The 16,179-nt window shown below is 36.2% G+C and overlaps 1 protein-coding gene across 2 annotated transcripts in view; it reads right to left on the minus strand.

Moving 5' to 3' along the window:
- The window catches only part of FER (FER tyrosine kinase), a 200,701-nt gene that overhangs the window by 103,159 nt on the left and 81,363 nt on the right, over positions 1–16,179 (minus strand). For both annotated transcript variants that reach the window (XM_075079858.1, XM_075079859.1), the window contains exon 11: positions 4,974–5,066. In XM_075079858.1, coding sequence (XP_074935959.1) covers positions 4,974–5,066 — 93 coding nt within the window. The remainder of the gene's footprint in view (positions 1–4,973; positions 5,067–16,179) is intronic.

Consider the following 16,179-nt stretch of genomic DNA (forward strand, 5'->3'; position numbering starts at 1 on the left):
AGAGAATGTTATTTACTTGAACGTTTCTTGTTCAAAGATGCTGATTTTGATTTGCCAGAAAATCCAGAACTCTGCTATGCTATCAAAAAATGTTAAGGGGTTCAGAGTAGCAAAGCCTTTGCCACAGAAACATATTTCTGCTTAAGAGGAAATGTTTCTAAGGATAAAAGGACAGTTCAGGGTCAATCATAGAATCATAAAATGTCCTGAGTTGGAAGGGACCCACAAGGATCGTCGAGTCCAACTCCCGTCCCTGCACAGGACAGCCCCAAATTCACACCGTATCTCTGAGGACGTTGTCCAAGTGCTTCTCGAACAGCGTCAGGCTTGGTGCCGTGATGCCTCCCTGGGGAGCCTGTTCCAGTGCTCCATCACCCTCTGGGGGAAGAACCCTTTCCTAATATCCACCCTAATCCTCCCCTGGCACATCTTCCTGCCATTCCCTCGGGTCCTGTCATCGGTCACCAGAGAGAAGAGATCATCACCTGCCCCTCCTCCTCCCCTTGTGAGGAAACTGTAGACCACAATGAGGTCTGCCTTCAGTCTTCTCATCTCTTCTCAGTCTCTTCAATAAATTATTTCACAGTCTTCACAAAGGAAGATTAAAAAAAAAGTAAAAATTTGACATGCAACTCATTTTATAGCTTACTACAGTGGAAGCCACCAGATAGTAACACCTGCTTATGTTTGAACTGGGTCAAGTCTGAGTTCAGACAACCATGATCATATCCCAGAATAAAACATCTTAAAAGCCTTTATGACAGAGAAAAAGCTTATGGAATAATAAAAGAGCATTTTAGACCTTGCTAACTATGGCATTGTTTATGAAACTAATGTCAATCTTCCCCTTTTAAATTTGGTTAAAGTAATAGTTTTTACTTTAGAATGAAACTATGAAAATTCCAAAGGTACCCTCTGCTGATGGTCTCCTACCTTACATTATTTTACTTTTTGTCATACACTATGGAGCAATCATAATCAAGGTAGTTTCTCTGATGAAACAAGAAGTAATTTTTCATGTTTTGAATGTCATTAAAATGGCATTATTTTTATGAGCAAGTCTTCCAACTCCAGCATATTTTCTGTATGATACAATATTCACCCTGACTGGCTATGAAAGCCCAGAACAGTACAAATGCAAGATATATAATGATTTTAAGATTGATTTCAACTCAGTTTACACCACTTAGTGCTAATGTTTCTACTGCATTTTATTGTTATAATTAGATGGTTTAAATACAAGAAAGGTTAGCCTTTAAAGAAGATGGAGGAAAAAAAGTAGCCCGCCCAAAATTAAATTCCATATCTTTTCTCTAAGCTCTACTGAGTTTAAAATCAGTAAGTAACTTAATATGACCAATTAGATACCTGAAAGACCAAGTTTGATTTCTAGGACTCAATGTTTTATAGTTTCTCTTGGGGGATGAGATCTCTTGCTCATTTGTACGTACACACTTACAGAACCAGTTAGTGATCCAACAGCTTAAAGAAAGAACTATTTTTTAAGGGTTTTTTTGTTTGTCAATTTGACTGGAAGCTAAAAATAATTAACGAAATCATACAGAAGGAAAGGAACTCACACTGTCAAAATTTCTACTCTCCCTCCCACCCCCCTCCTTTTTTGCCTTTTTCCTTCAAGATTTCAATTTATTGCCATATTTAGCTCACGAGTTATTTCAGGTAGGAGGTGCGGGATGTGCGCCCTTATATACTTCACCACCCTTTTCCTTCTGAGAGGAGGGAACTGCACTTATGTACTTCATCACGCTCCTCATGGACCTATTACTGTCCTCTTTACTTATTGAGCCCCCTTCTCTCTCCCTATTTAACAACCCAGTTTTCCTCCAACAGTAAAATGAACCAATCCCCAGATGTTGCCCTTATCCCAAGAGAAAATTTGAGCAAACAGCAGTGTATTATTTCTAACTCAAAAAAATGAGATATTATTCCTGTATTTACACTGAAAAGAAAATAATAATGGGAATAATATTTTATTAAACTAGTAGCTTACTCACTACTGTATTTTCACATATATTCTGAGTTCAAGGTTTGTTATTTTCCACCTTTAATCAAACAAAACATTTTTCCAAGACATTTTGTCTCTCCCAGTGTAAGAGAGGGACACAGACACAGATGGAAAAGGAAAACAATATGTTCAGGTTGATAATTTGTGATTTGATATTTGAAACAATATGTTCAGGTTGATAATTTGAGACGATTCCCTATGGAAGATGCTGCTTTTAGCCTCAGTGTACCTGGCTCATTCCCACGTGCTAATACACATATGAAACTACTTTTAATTCCACCTATTATCCTAAAAATGATAAAAAAGTTATCCTATAAGCAGTAACAGATATCTGTGCCAAGCTCAAATGCCTCAGTAGCAAAAAAATAGGCAGAAGGGCAGAATCTGGCATTCAATATCCAAGTCATTCAGAGTCCTCATTCAGTTCATTCATAGCACTGCAATTACAGGTACATGAAACTTGCCCCTTCTCTTTTGTTTTCTTTCCACTTTTGATTAAATTTATGTCTCTTGCTATTATATAAACGGGCTTGGTCCAAAAGAAGCCACCTGAACCGCTAACCTCACTGTTTTGTGTTCAAACTATACTTTTTCCCTATATTACCCTTTTAACTTTTCATTCTGAGGACATGCAAATTATTTAAGTGCCAACACATAAGTAACAGTTAAACTCCTGGCTACTTTTGGAAGCACAGGGTTTTTCTACGACCTTCTTCAGATGACACAAAAAAATCATTTTCTCTCATTACACGTAAAATTCAACTCCTACCACCAATTAAATATCAGACAGTGTTTCTAGAATAGCACTACACTTAAACCAAGATATGGCTCCACTTTTAAAGTTTCAATATACTTAAAACATATAATATGAAAACAGGTTTTTATCATCATATTTTTAGATTATAATCTATAAGACAATCAGTTCTGGTCCTTTTCCTACTCTGCTCTGAGATACTTTTTTGCATTGGTCTGTTTTAAAAAAATAACATTCTTTTATGTATGTTGTTATTATTTTATAATATACCTTCAGTAATCACTGTATTCTTTGCTGATGGATAATAAGTTTTAAGTACCCGTTTATACATCTAGTAATAAGCATGGTTATGTAACTGTCAGCAGGAAAAACCCGAGCAGCTGACCACCTTAAGAGCTAAGTACTAATTCATGAAGCAATTTTAGCTGTGTATGTGCAGTTAGATTTTCTAACACACAAGAAATCATTAAATCAAAACACAAAGCAAAACTGAAAATTGATTTGTTCATATATTCTGACTTTGAAGCTCATTTAAGTAATCAAGAGTACACTTGCTACTCAGATTTCGCTTCCTGCCTCAAACGACCCAACTCCGATCTTACTTCTCAAAACATATTCCAATGCTTCAGCAATCCTTCCTACCATAAATCTACACCCAGGTTTATACCAACTTCCATGGAATTAATAATGACACTTGAATATGACACTTTAATCAAAGCCAATGAAAATTTTGACATTGACTCCCCCTGATTTAATCTTACACATTTTATCTTGATCCCATTCTTGAATTGTTTTCTCTTCTGATTTTTCTCTGAAGCACTTTTAGGTAGTTTTATTTTTTAAAAAAAATCATAAGTTGTATAACACATACAAATAGACAAAGTTGAAGGCTATGTCTCACCTACACAAAGACCAGAGGTCACAGCAATATATATTTTAATATGCTTTTATTATGAAATGTTGCATTTTCACATCAATTACAAGTTTTATAAACCAAAGATCATGATGTGGAGATTTTGTTCATCTCCAGGGACATTTTAAAATTTTAGCATGGTTTTTCCTATTACTTTTCACAGTAAAAGCCTTCCTGTCCTAATTTTATCTCATTATCATATTTATTATTCCATTCCTTTAGAACCATATAGAATTTTACTATGTATATATATGTATATACTTGTATATCTATATATGTAATTGTAATCTCTTCCACACATTCTGAACATTGTTTAGCTTAAATAAAGTTTACTGGGTGCTTTAATGGGTGCTTGGATGCAATCCTGCAGTATAAAATAGCAGGCCCATTCTATCTACAGTTTTCTCAAAAATGCTATTTTGAGGTAATGTGTCAGGTGACAAGATCACAATTAAAAGGCAATTTTTAAAAGTTTTAAAAATTCTGCCCAACTTTTTGGTGTGTTTTATTTTTTTTAATTGGTTTTTCCTTTTTTGTTTTGGGTTTTATGGTTGCTTTTTTGTTGTTGAGAGGGTTGGGATGATCACCTGTTCCACTTCAGGAAAACACAGGACAAAGGTTTTCAAGTAAAATCTGACACCTTCCTAAGCAGGTGTTCAAGTATTCCAATGAGCCTTGCAAGCTTCTATATGAAAACGAACAGAGGTAATACAAAAGCAAAAGGAACAAAAAAGTTTCTCCATCCCTTAAGGATCGTTAACAAAAGCCAACCAGAAGTAAGAGATACTCCACAACCATTTTTAGTTGCGGTTGAAGCAAGATGTATAATGCTTAATTACTTAAATAGTACCAGTTATTGAGGAAGTAGTAGTAATAGTAATAATAATTTTCTTATATACTGGTGCCTTTATACCAAATATGGGGAATATAATTATTGCAACAATGGGTACAACACACATGACCATCTGATGTACTTTAGAATATCATTATGTACTGCATTTCCAGTAAATCAGACTCATTGGGAAGAGTACTCTTAAAAGTATAGCACCAGTCTGAGAGCTGCAAAGAACATAAAAATTCTCTTTTTTTCTTAAGGTGCAACCAGTTGTTCTGACATACTATTATGCCAAGCTATCATCATAAGAACAGTGGTTTTATAACATTATTTTAATGTAACTGTCTGTATAGATGGAAATGCATGACGCTTCAGGAAAAAAATCCTATTTAAGCTGTAACAATAACAGAATGTATTACAACACTACATTATTGATACTACTCACCGACGATGAGCCCAACATGGATTTTGGAGACCTTATAATTCCAGCTATGGAATGACGTATAGTGTCAAACCTTGAGACTTTGTCCTTCTTGTCCTAGGAGAAGAAGCAGTACCTCCAGTGAAAACAAGCAAATCAGTTTGGTAATTGAATTATTGAAGAATGTGGAATGTAGACTCCTGGATTTTACTTAAATAAAAGATAGGGGCTGAGCCTCTATAGATACAATCCAGTAAGTGTTAACATGAGTGAGATTAAGCTAACTCATATCAACTTAACTGCTGACAAACTCTATAATTCCTTAAATATTTTGTTCCGTTCTTTTAAGTATCTCTATAGTTTTAACTGTAAAGGGAACTCAAATTCTTTTGTACCCTAAAAACAAAGGACATATTTCTCACTTCTTCTGAAATACCTATTTTTTTGAAAGAACATTGATTTGAAACCATATCATAAAAAAAGCCCACACAGTAAAACTCAAAATACATATGTACATTACCCTTACTTATAATGGGGGTGGGGGGGTGGGGAGGGTGGTGTTCCCTTTTAGTAACATGTGCTTTTCTAACAATACACTACTTGTAAATATTAGTACCAAGCAGTGCAAATTATAGGATCCATTTTACTTCTGGCACTACCCTAAACCTTAGCAGCAGCCACTGTCTGGATTTTAAAATCTGTTAAGACAAGTCCTCTAACTGGAACATTGAAACAGCCTTTAAGCATCTCTAGTTCAGCATACATCAACGTAAATTCCAAGGTTATCATAACTTGACTTAGTCCAAACACTATATATTTCTTAATCTCTGACTTACCATCGTTTCTCAAAATTAATATCAAAGAATCTTTCCCCCCCCAAAAAAAAAAAAGTATTTTTAACACTGACAAAGTTAGCTTATTTATTGTAAATCACTCTCATAAACAGACAGAATATTTTAGTGAACACTTGTGAAGTAATCAAACCTGAAGCAGAGAGACCATACATTAACAATCTCATTCTAATTAGCTATAGGTTACCTAAACTTTAAGGAATTGATAATGGAGGCAGACTACAACTGTTTGGAAGTGTTTCAAAGAAAAAATGCTTCCAAGTTTTGGAACTTGACTGAAGGAAATGAAAATCTGGTAATGCCATAAATACAGCTTCAGTTTATTCCTGGACTTCCAAACAAGCAACAAAATCTATTTATTCTGTATACAGAATATACCAGTGTTTGAAAATTACTCCCAAATACAATTTAGCTTGCAGGATATAGGTTAAACACTGCCTTAGTAAAATAAATTTATTTATTTGGTAGCAAAATTCTGCAATGTGCCTTAATTTGTATGCTGTGAAAAAAGAGTGCAAAAACCAGTCAAACAGTCAAAACCCTAATAGGGAGTTCACTAGGCACTGAAATACTCATTAACTATGTGCCTATTTACTCACCAGTAACATTTTTATTCCTTTTATCACACTCAAGTAATATTGTATGCCAACTGATTTTGTTATTTAAAAACACGGTGCTGAGTCCTGATTGTTGTTTTTATAATATTGATTAATTCATCTGGCTATACACACGCCAAAAAAAATCTCATTAACAACAGAGGGACACAGAGACTAATTTTGCTTGCATGCTTGCTGGGTGTGGAATGATCTACTCATTTCACACATCTCTTCAGAAGTGAGCCATGAGATTTAACTGCAATTAAATGTTTACTTCTTATATGACAGGAAAAAATAAATTACCAAAAGATGCATGAATTCCACTACACTTCCCCTAAACAAACTCGAGTTTTCTTTCTATTTTACAATAATAGCATGCTTATCTAATGATAACATCAAACTACAAGCAAGGTTCTACATTCATCAGTTTCTCCTTATCAAAAAAAAAAATTTTAACAAGAAGTTTGTTTGACTCAACGTACCAGAGAAACTCATGGACTGGACCCCACCAGAGGATTTTGATAAGCACCACCGAAAGATATATAGAGGCTAATATTTGCATTAAATAGAATGAGTTTTAAAATGTAGATTTAAGGGATAAACGTTGGCTCTGTTCAAAATGTAGTGCATGCCCTGCTCAAACTGCAATTTATAAGCACTGTTTAGTATATTCATAGCATTTTCGCTCTGACATACTGAAACTACTCTGTATCTTACAGCAATGAAGACTCATAATTTGTCTGCACAGCAGGCATTATCAAACCCATGACAAACATAACTGCAGCCTGTACTGAGGTTATTTATTTCATTTAAGTATTTTTAGGGCAACCTGAATAAAACTGAAAAGCAGCAACAGTGGCCTTTTACTGAATTTTTTTTTGCCATTGCCCAGCTGCAGACAACCTTATAAGGACCCATTAGATCTTGCAGGAAACCAGTTTTCACATAGAATAGAATATTCAACCATGTGAAGAGATTTTTTTATGCATATTAGGTCTAAATTTTTTCCTGAACTAGTACAAGAATACAAACCAGAACAGCCCATCTACTTTGTTATATATATATAGATGTGTGTCTGCGTATGGTCTTACTAGATAAGTCAGGGTGTTATTTTAAGTCTGCTTTCCAAAGTAAAAGGGAATGCACATCAGGGCTGTCTTTCAGTGATCTCCACCCTAGCCACACTAAATTCTGAACATCTCAGCCAAGGCCATTACAATTTAGCAAAGGATTTAGTAGAAGAAAGGATTATTTCAGGATATTAAGTTATTTAAAATGTCTGAAGGAAGCCAACAAAGAGCAGAAACTCTCTGCACCCTCAGGAAGAAAAGTTCATTATAATTCCACACTACTCATTCCAACGACATCCAACATTTGACCCAACAGCACAACCATGCTGGCTAGGCAGTCACCATGTACACTTCAGTCAAACTTGTAAGACACCTTACTATTTGACTAACAAACTTGAGACGGACACTGGAAAGCAATTAGCAGTTCTGTGTCAGGGATGCTGTAGAGAGCATTATGGAGTAGTACACTTGCTAGCATACATGATGCAGCTACTAAAACATATTAGCTGATTCAGTTTCATTTTAGATTAAATGAATTACTTTCAGAGATATTAGCAAAATGGTAGCACGATTTGTCACTTCCTTTATTTTATACTACTCCAATTTCATTAAAAAGAAAACTAATCTGTGAGCCATAATATTTTATGCAATGACTGAATTACTGCAGAATGAATTGTAGTTTATCATTAAGAAGCTAGATATGTATGAAAATATATACTGTCATTAGAGAACATTTTTAATCTATTTCTTTGACTGTGTTTAAATGATTCCATGGCACAAGAACACATCATACAAGGAATTATGAAGAATGCATTGACTGATAATTCCGTTTTAGGACTAGCCATATTTCTGATCACTCTCCAGAATGATTTAAAATGAGTCTCCACCAGACTTGAGACTGGCACTTAGAACAGGTCATAAATTTTCTATCCATTGGACAGGTACACCTGGAAAAACTGCTGAAACTCCAACTACTTACCCGAGAATGATGCAAGACTGATGAACATCTATACGGAATACAAACAGCTGTTTTATGGATGGTACTTCTTGTTATTCACCCCTTTGGTAAATAATGCAAAGCACTACTGCTTTTATTTCCAAATAATATAGAAGGGATTTACTAAGCCAAATAACTCTTTTATTGAGAAACTGGTTGACAGCAACTACTGTAACCATCAGATTAGAGTGGTCTGTTATATTTTACGAGCAACTGGTTTTGGACTCGGCAGTGTTATAGTTCTTCTACCACAAAACAAGGAATGCTGAAACCCTGTTCCTAGTTGTATACACCTCAGTCAGCTTTTTCATTCCAGTTCTCTTCTTCCTTCTTAATACTTAAAACAATTACCTTAGCTCTTTTAAAGAGGTGTCACAGCAGAAGACAATCACTCTGGCACTCTTAATTTCACTTTCCATTTTTCTGTTCCGACAAGATGCAGAGAGGAAAAACAAAGCACAAGAACCCAAAAAGAAGCACAGTATTCAGGCCAATTGAAAAATGCAAGTGAAGCACTCCCTATTTTGCTTGAGGTTTTCCTCAGGTGCATCTTTATATGTGATATAAAGAAAACTGAGATTCTGTGTTTTAAATGTTCGCTTTGGGCAATATTATACAACATGACATCCTGTCCATTTTAATGGGTTTTCCACTAGAATTTAGCTTCTGTGGTCATGCACTACAACTGTTAGGGTCCTGTGGACAGAAATCTGCCTTTTGCCAGACATAGAGTGTATGAAAAATAACACAATCCACCCAGAAGAGTGACACAATCAAAATGACAGGCCATAAGAATCAAATTCACAATGGTATTTTGAATGAATGTGAGCAAGACACCAGGGCAAAAGATTTTGCTTAAATCAAACTGCATAACTAAAAATCCCAAACGAGCCTTTTAGCTGTATAAATCCAGGAAAATGGCTGTATCTTAGATGCTATTATAGAAGAAAAATAACCTATATTCTTTTTAGAAAAGAAAGGAAGTAAGCTGAAGAGAGATCTAAGATAAAGATAAAACAGTTAATGCTTCTAAGGGACAGGCAGATAGTAACACTATCTCTACTAATCAAAAGGTGGAAGATTAGCAATACGAGGGACAATGGACAATGCAGCATATATTGAATATTGCTAAAAAACCTAGCCAGACATGTATATATAGCTGTTATAAATAGGTACTCAACGACCCTTTTCCCTCGGTCTTCACCAGCAATTGCTCAAGCCACAGTGCCTAAGTCAGAGAAGGCAAAGGCAGGAACTAGAAAATGAAGAACCGCCCACTGTAGGAGAAGATAAGGTTCAAGACCATCTAAGGAACCTGAATGCACACATGTCAATGGGACCTGATGAGAGGTATCCATGGGTCTGGAAGGAACTGGCAGATGAAGTTGCTAAGCCACTATCCATCATATCTGAGATGTGATGGCAGCCAGTGAAGTTCTCACTGACTGGAAAAGGGGAAACGTAACCCCAGTTTTTAAAAAGGGAAAAAAGGAGGACCCGGGGAACCACAGGGCAGTTGGTTTCACCTCTGTGCCTGACAAGGCTCTGGAACAGGTTGCCCAGAGAAGCTGTGGATGCCCCATCCCTGTTAGTGTTCAAGGCTAGGTTGGATGGGGCTTTGAGTGACCAGATCTAGTGGCAGGTGTCCCTGCCCATGGCATGGGTGTTGGAACTAGATGGTCTTCAAAGGTCCCTTCCAACCCAAACCTTTCTATGATTCTATGTGTCCATGAACTCAGAGGTCAAAAAGACATACCAGACAGTATCTGCCAGAGCAATTAACATCTTTGTGTGTCTGTTTTGTGGGTATTAGCACACACTAAAGGACATGTAAATGCTGACACATATTAAAACTTGAACATACAGTAGAACATACCTGATGTCCCTTAAGTCTATGATTTGATTTCAAAAATAGGACTAATCTCATACCTCACGTGGCTTTTGTTTTTTTTTTTTTCTCATCCATGACAGAACTGGGTATCTCAGAAAGACCACATGTAGAAAACCAGATAAAAAATCTTATCTCTACCAAGCAAAACAGGGTATTTTAAACTATTAACATGGCACTCACACAGGAAATGAGTTGCTTGCTGAATTTGAGCTGATTATTTGAGCTGAGCAGATCATCTATCTTCAGAGCAACTTCCCAGGAATTATAATATGCTTTTTCTTAGTTTGCTATTGTAGATATCTAGAAATGAGAGCAGCACTGTGCAGAGCCATGAAGATGTAACATAGAGTTATTTAAAATTAAAACATTCCAAGCTAATTAAAAATATCTCAGGTACACAGTGAAACCAATTAAACAACACAGCTACTCAAAAATAACTTTTGATAAGGTAACATTTTCTTTTTTAAACACAAGTAACACCTGCCAAAGCAGCAGAAATGATGCATAATTGACATACACATATTGTAAAACACAGCACTGGATGTAAATTAATGTTCCACCTTCTGAAATGCAGTGGGTAGCCTGAAAAACAAGACTTATTGGTGTGAAATTTAAGAACAGCTACATTTTCTCAGACCAAAGATACATCCCAGGCCATGCCAGCGGCATTAATGGCCTGTAAGAAAAGGAGAATGATAATTCTTCAGACCACACCCTTGTCCTCTGAAGATCTGTGGTATAAAATCTGCTTTAGTAATGTAAGTTGTGATGTTTCTACATGTAACAGTCATGGAAGGATTTTCCTTCACTAAGTTTATTCAGCTGTTTTCTGGATCTATGTAAACTATTACAACCCACTGATGTAGCAACCAGCTGCACAATATAATTACATGTTTCTGAAGAACATGTTTGTCTGCTTGCTTTGAATCATCTGCTTACTGTAGTTATTTGATGGTCCCTGCTTCTTGCTTCTGAAGAAACAGTGAACAATCATTACTCCCTATACACTTTCTCCATGTCACCCAACACCCAACACGTTGTATACATCTTTATCACATTCCCTTTTAGTCTGCTTTTTCAAGTCTGAAAAGCACAATCTACTTATTCACTAATTCTGCAGAAGCTCCTCCAGGTATGTGAGCATCGTTTTGCCTTTCTGAATGCTCCTACATCAAGGTTGTATTTTAAAGAGCTGAAAATAAAAGCGATCTACACGGAACCAGACTCTTCTAGGTGGTACACAGCAAAAGCACAAGCAGCGGCATGCTATCTGCATCAAGAAAAATTCCATTTAGATACTGAAAAAAAGATTCACAATAAGGACACTGATAAAATACTAAACAGGTTGCCCAGAGAGACTTCTGTCACTGGAGCTGCTAGAACCTCAGTTGCAACAAGGCATTGTGCAGCCTGATACAACATAAAAGATGACCCTGCTCTGAGCAAGAAGTTGGACGAGATGGCCTCCCTGATCTCTCTTCCAATTCAAATTCTGCAGTTCTACGGCATTTGGGAAGCAGGTGAACATCAATTTACACAGTGGTGTAATTTTCTTCTCTACTGTCTGTTCCTGTCCTGAAAATTTCTAGCATATATTTTAGTTTTGATCACTAAGTAAATAATGACCTGATATCTTCAGGAACATTTATTATTTCAAGTGGTAAGTAAGAGTTCATTACTGGTATATGTAAAATCAAGCACTGTTACTACAATCTGGTCTGCAGGAAGGTAATGGCACAATATGATGCTAATATTAAAAAAAAAAAGGCTTTTACAAATAATACATACCATTTATAGCAAGTCAAGGAATTCACTCAACTTACCATCAAAAAATATTTGCTTTATTTCCAGATAAAGCTTCCTGATCTTGTGATAACTTATATGCATACAATTAACTATATTCCAGATTTCTGAAGGTGCATCAGAGGCTGGAAAGTAATTTTTTGTTTTTCAGGGAAAGAGCAATAACAATAAGTGTTAAACAAGAGATTGGTGAGCTATTTGAAGACAAAAATCTGGAAGTCTTTGGCAGATTTTACTTAGGAAAGCCTCAGATTTCAGCAAACACTTTATGTAAATAAATTAATTTTTTAAAAAGGATCTTGAATACTATGACTGACCCTTTGCTCTCTTTTCAAATTACTATATATCAGAACAGAATGTAGAGTCAAGTTCCTTGCACTGTTTTCTGTTTTAATTAGAGTTTCAGAGGACCAATTTTTCAAGCTAGGTATGAAATGTCAGGGAAATGTCAGTTTCATCTTTGAAATGATTAGTAAATCTTCCAAACACACGTATTAGAGGTCTTTAAGGAAGTAGAGTACCTCTTAATGGGGACTAGCAATACTGTTTCCAGGGACATGGTACACTTTAATTATTACATATTAAACAGCCTTTTCATTTTTAAAAGAAAGATAGGATTTTGATTTCACCTAATTATCATCAAGAATGTTAACTGTGCTCTAGAGAAAAAGATGACTAAATGTACTGCACCTAAGATGAGGCACTGAGAACCTGTCCAATAGCTGGTTTTGTGGAAGGAGAAGTAGCCAGACAAAAGTTTTTGCAAGGCAGACACAGAGGTCCCTGAAATTCAGTAAGGAATTCCTGCATTGCTTAATGAATGTATCCGTACACCACTAAATCCTAACACATCTCCATCCACTGATTGTATAAAGATGCCAAATAAAGAAGCTATTTCAATAAAGGCAATTTAAAACAAACTAATTCAGACTTCTGAAAGCTTATAGACAAATTTAGAATTAATACATATTTTTAAAAAATTAAGTTTAAATGCCATTATCTTACATAACTGGGGAAATATGTCACAGGGAAAATGGTGGCTTCTGTCCTACAAATACCTCAGGTTGGTACGTAAATGTGCAGATAAGAATTGTCTCACTGATTTCAACATCACTTATTAATCAATAATTCTATTATTAACTGAATCTACAAATATTTTGTTAATTCTTACACTATCACTTTACTAGTTTCAAGTAATCAAAAATGATCAAATTTCAGTCTGTACTTGCTAAAGCTGCAAGGGAAGTACCTGGTTATGACATGATCCTTCTTCTCCTGGGCTGTCATTGCCGCATCACAGTAAGAGATTCCCGAATATACACACAAGGCCTCTCTTGCTATAATTCTGTGTAAGCCCTTGTAGTTGCAATGGGAGAACATAAAACAGACTGTACTGAGTGCTCCTAGTTGTACCGTAGTACCTAATATTCACAAAGGCAAGAAAACGTGCATCTTCTCGCAACCTCTGGCAGCTCACCATCCAAAAAAACCAAAACAATGAACTAGCTGCTAGTCAAAGTCACCATTTGCCAGGAGAACATCTTGCCCAACATTCAGGTTGTGCTGCCACTGAGAAACCCAAGAACCACAAAAAGCCAAAGAGCAGTGAATGAACTTACTGCCACCATTCCACAGACGTGACCACAACAACCTGAACCAGAGTCAGGAATGGATGTGAGGTAAGAGTATACAAATGGAGTGGGAATGTATTACGTTTCTTCAAATAGTCTCCCTGTTTCCAAACATTTTCATCTTCCTAAGACAGATATAATTTTTAGCCTAGAAACCAACATTTATGGCTTGGCAGTTATATATACTAACAACATCAGAATAAGCAATCAGTGAATCAGCGAGGTTTCATGAATGTGACTTGAAATTTCAAGCATATAACCATAAATTTAAGAACAATGTAAAGCTCAAAATATGTTAGAGAAAAAATATTAAGAGATCATAAAACATGCAAAGCAAAACAACTGTGAGGAAATTTTATATTTCCATCACCTAAACATTACAGTTTGTCAGATGGTTATGAAAAGCAGGTGCTTTATTAGCTAGAAATACATGTGCATCCACAAATCATTTTAAGTTAACAATTCTTAGGAGCATTTTTGATGCAAAGAGGCTTGTTTTATTCTGTACTTTGTTACTGTATACACCCAGCTGAAATAGTTTCAGGCGTAGATGACCCAAATTCTACAGAAGAACAGAGAAATACAGTAATGCTAGAACTGCTGCCCCAGAGTTGTAATCAAGATCAACACTATAGCTGCCTTTTGAAGCGACGAAGTCTTCAATGTGAAATAAGTTTTAAAAGTGGTTATATACACACATACACACACACACACTCAGAGATTGATCTTGCCATCCTCCTTTCAAGCTAATAAACAAAAACCAAAACCTGAGCTAGAAAGAAAATTCCTGATAAGGTAACGGAAGAAATGGATTTCTTTAAAATACATGCATTTGTTATGCTGCACTACTAGTATTTCAAAAACTTCATCTTTATTTGACTAAATTGTGATAAAACATCAACTGATCAGTTTTCCTCCACTGAAGATGGACATTAGTGTAGAAAATAAATTCTATGTCCTGTAGTTTTCATATACTCAATTTTCCACATAAAGTATAAAGGCAGACAGGTTTTGGCACTTATTCACAAAGGACAATATTGCATAATAGCACTTCCTCAACTGAATGGTAAAGTTTTAGGTGGCTAGTAGACAGCTTAACTTTCAAAAGAGTTAACGTCTAGCTCTTCAAACTGATAAATATCACATAAGTACTAACAGAGCTTCATTACAACCAGTGACCAAATAGAAAGAGGTAGAGTCATCCCTGCTAACCTATGTTCAGGAGAGACATCAAAACAGGGCAATTTAACAGACGAAAAATTTGGTGAAAGACAGCTATATGGGCTAATAGTACAAAGCCACAGGTGAAGAACCCCTAGGTTACATTTTGTGTGACCCATGAACAATTTTATAGTGCAGGTAGCTGAAGGACTAAAACTACGCATACAGTGCACTACACAATGGACCCAGCAGATTAAGCAGATATAAATACAACTTCCAGGCATTTTTATGTGAGGATCCAGACTTTTGAACAGGAAACTGTTGCACAGAATGGCCAAAACTCTCAATTCCTAATGGTCCCTGCAACAGTCAGTAGCTGAAGTAAGGAAACAATGAAGATCAACCACAGCTACCACAAGCATGTTGGTGAATCCCTGGAGAGCAGCGTACGCACTAAAGAATGCCAACTGCAACTGGAAGTTATCTTTACTAACCACAGACCTAAAATAACAGTAACAGGCTTGCCAGAAATCTATGTATACTTACATACCCTGCACACTAAGAAACATTCTCCTTTTCTCAGTACCAGCAAAAACTTGTGTTCTGGTTATTTTAAACCTCGAACATTCCAGATAGGAAGCCAAGCCAGATTTCAGCAAGGCACAAAGCATTAACTGTTTTCTGTTTTCAATCCTTTATTCCTGATCTGCACAAGCAAAACTCCTCTAGCCCCACTGACTACAATGGCGTCAATATCCTGATGAAACATGATCTCTCATACAGAAAATCTGTCTGCCGGTTTATATGGATGGGATTAGAAGGGAGCAAGGAGAAAAATCACAGCTACAAGCAGGTGAATTATTGCTGCCATGGAGGCTATTCTAAGGATATTCCAGAAAAATGCAGTGAATACAGAGCAAAAGTAAGGGATCAATAAGAAGAACGGTTTGGGCGTTTCTTCCTAGAGATACTGAAATCAAAGTTTCACCTGTCCTTAACTCAAGGAAAGGTTTCCTCCAAAAGGAAGTTTTCTGAGGAGGACTACATCTTTTTAGAGTTGAGCATTTTGTATCCAAAGGACAAGGCATTGACAGACAACTGCAACAGCTAACTGGATGCTGTACCAGCTACATGAAGTGAAAACTGAAGCTACAGGAGCAAGTAGTCTGTGCATCAGAGCACTGTGCCACCTGGGCCCAGAAGACATCCACAGACGGTATTTATAAACAT

The sequence above is a fragment of the Phalacrocorax aristotelis genome, chromosome Z (genome assembly GCF_949628215.1).
Source record: "Phalacrocorax aristotelis chromosome Z, bGulAri2.1, whole genome shotgun sequence".
In the NCBI taxonomy this organism is placed as follows: Eukaryota; Metazoa; Chordata; class Aves; order Suliformes; family Phalacrocoracidae; genus Phalacrocorax; species Phalacrocorax aristotelis.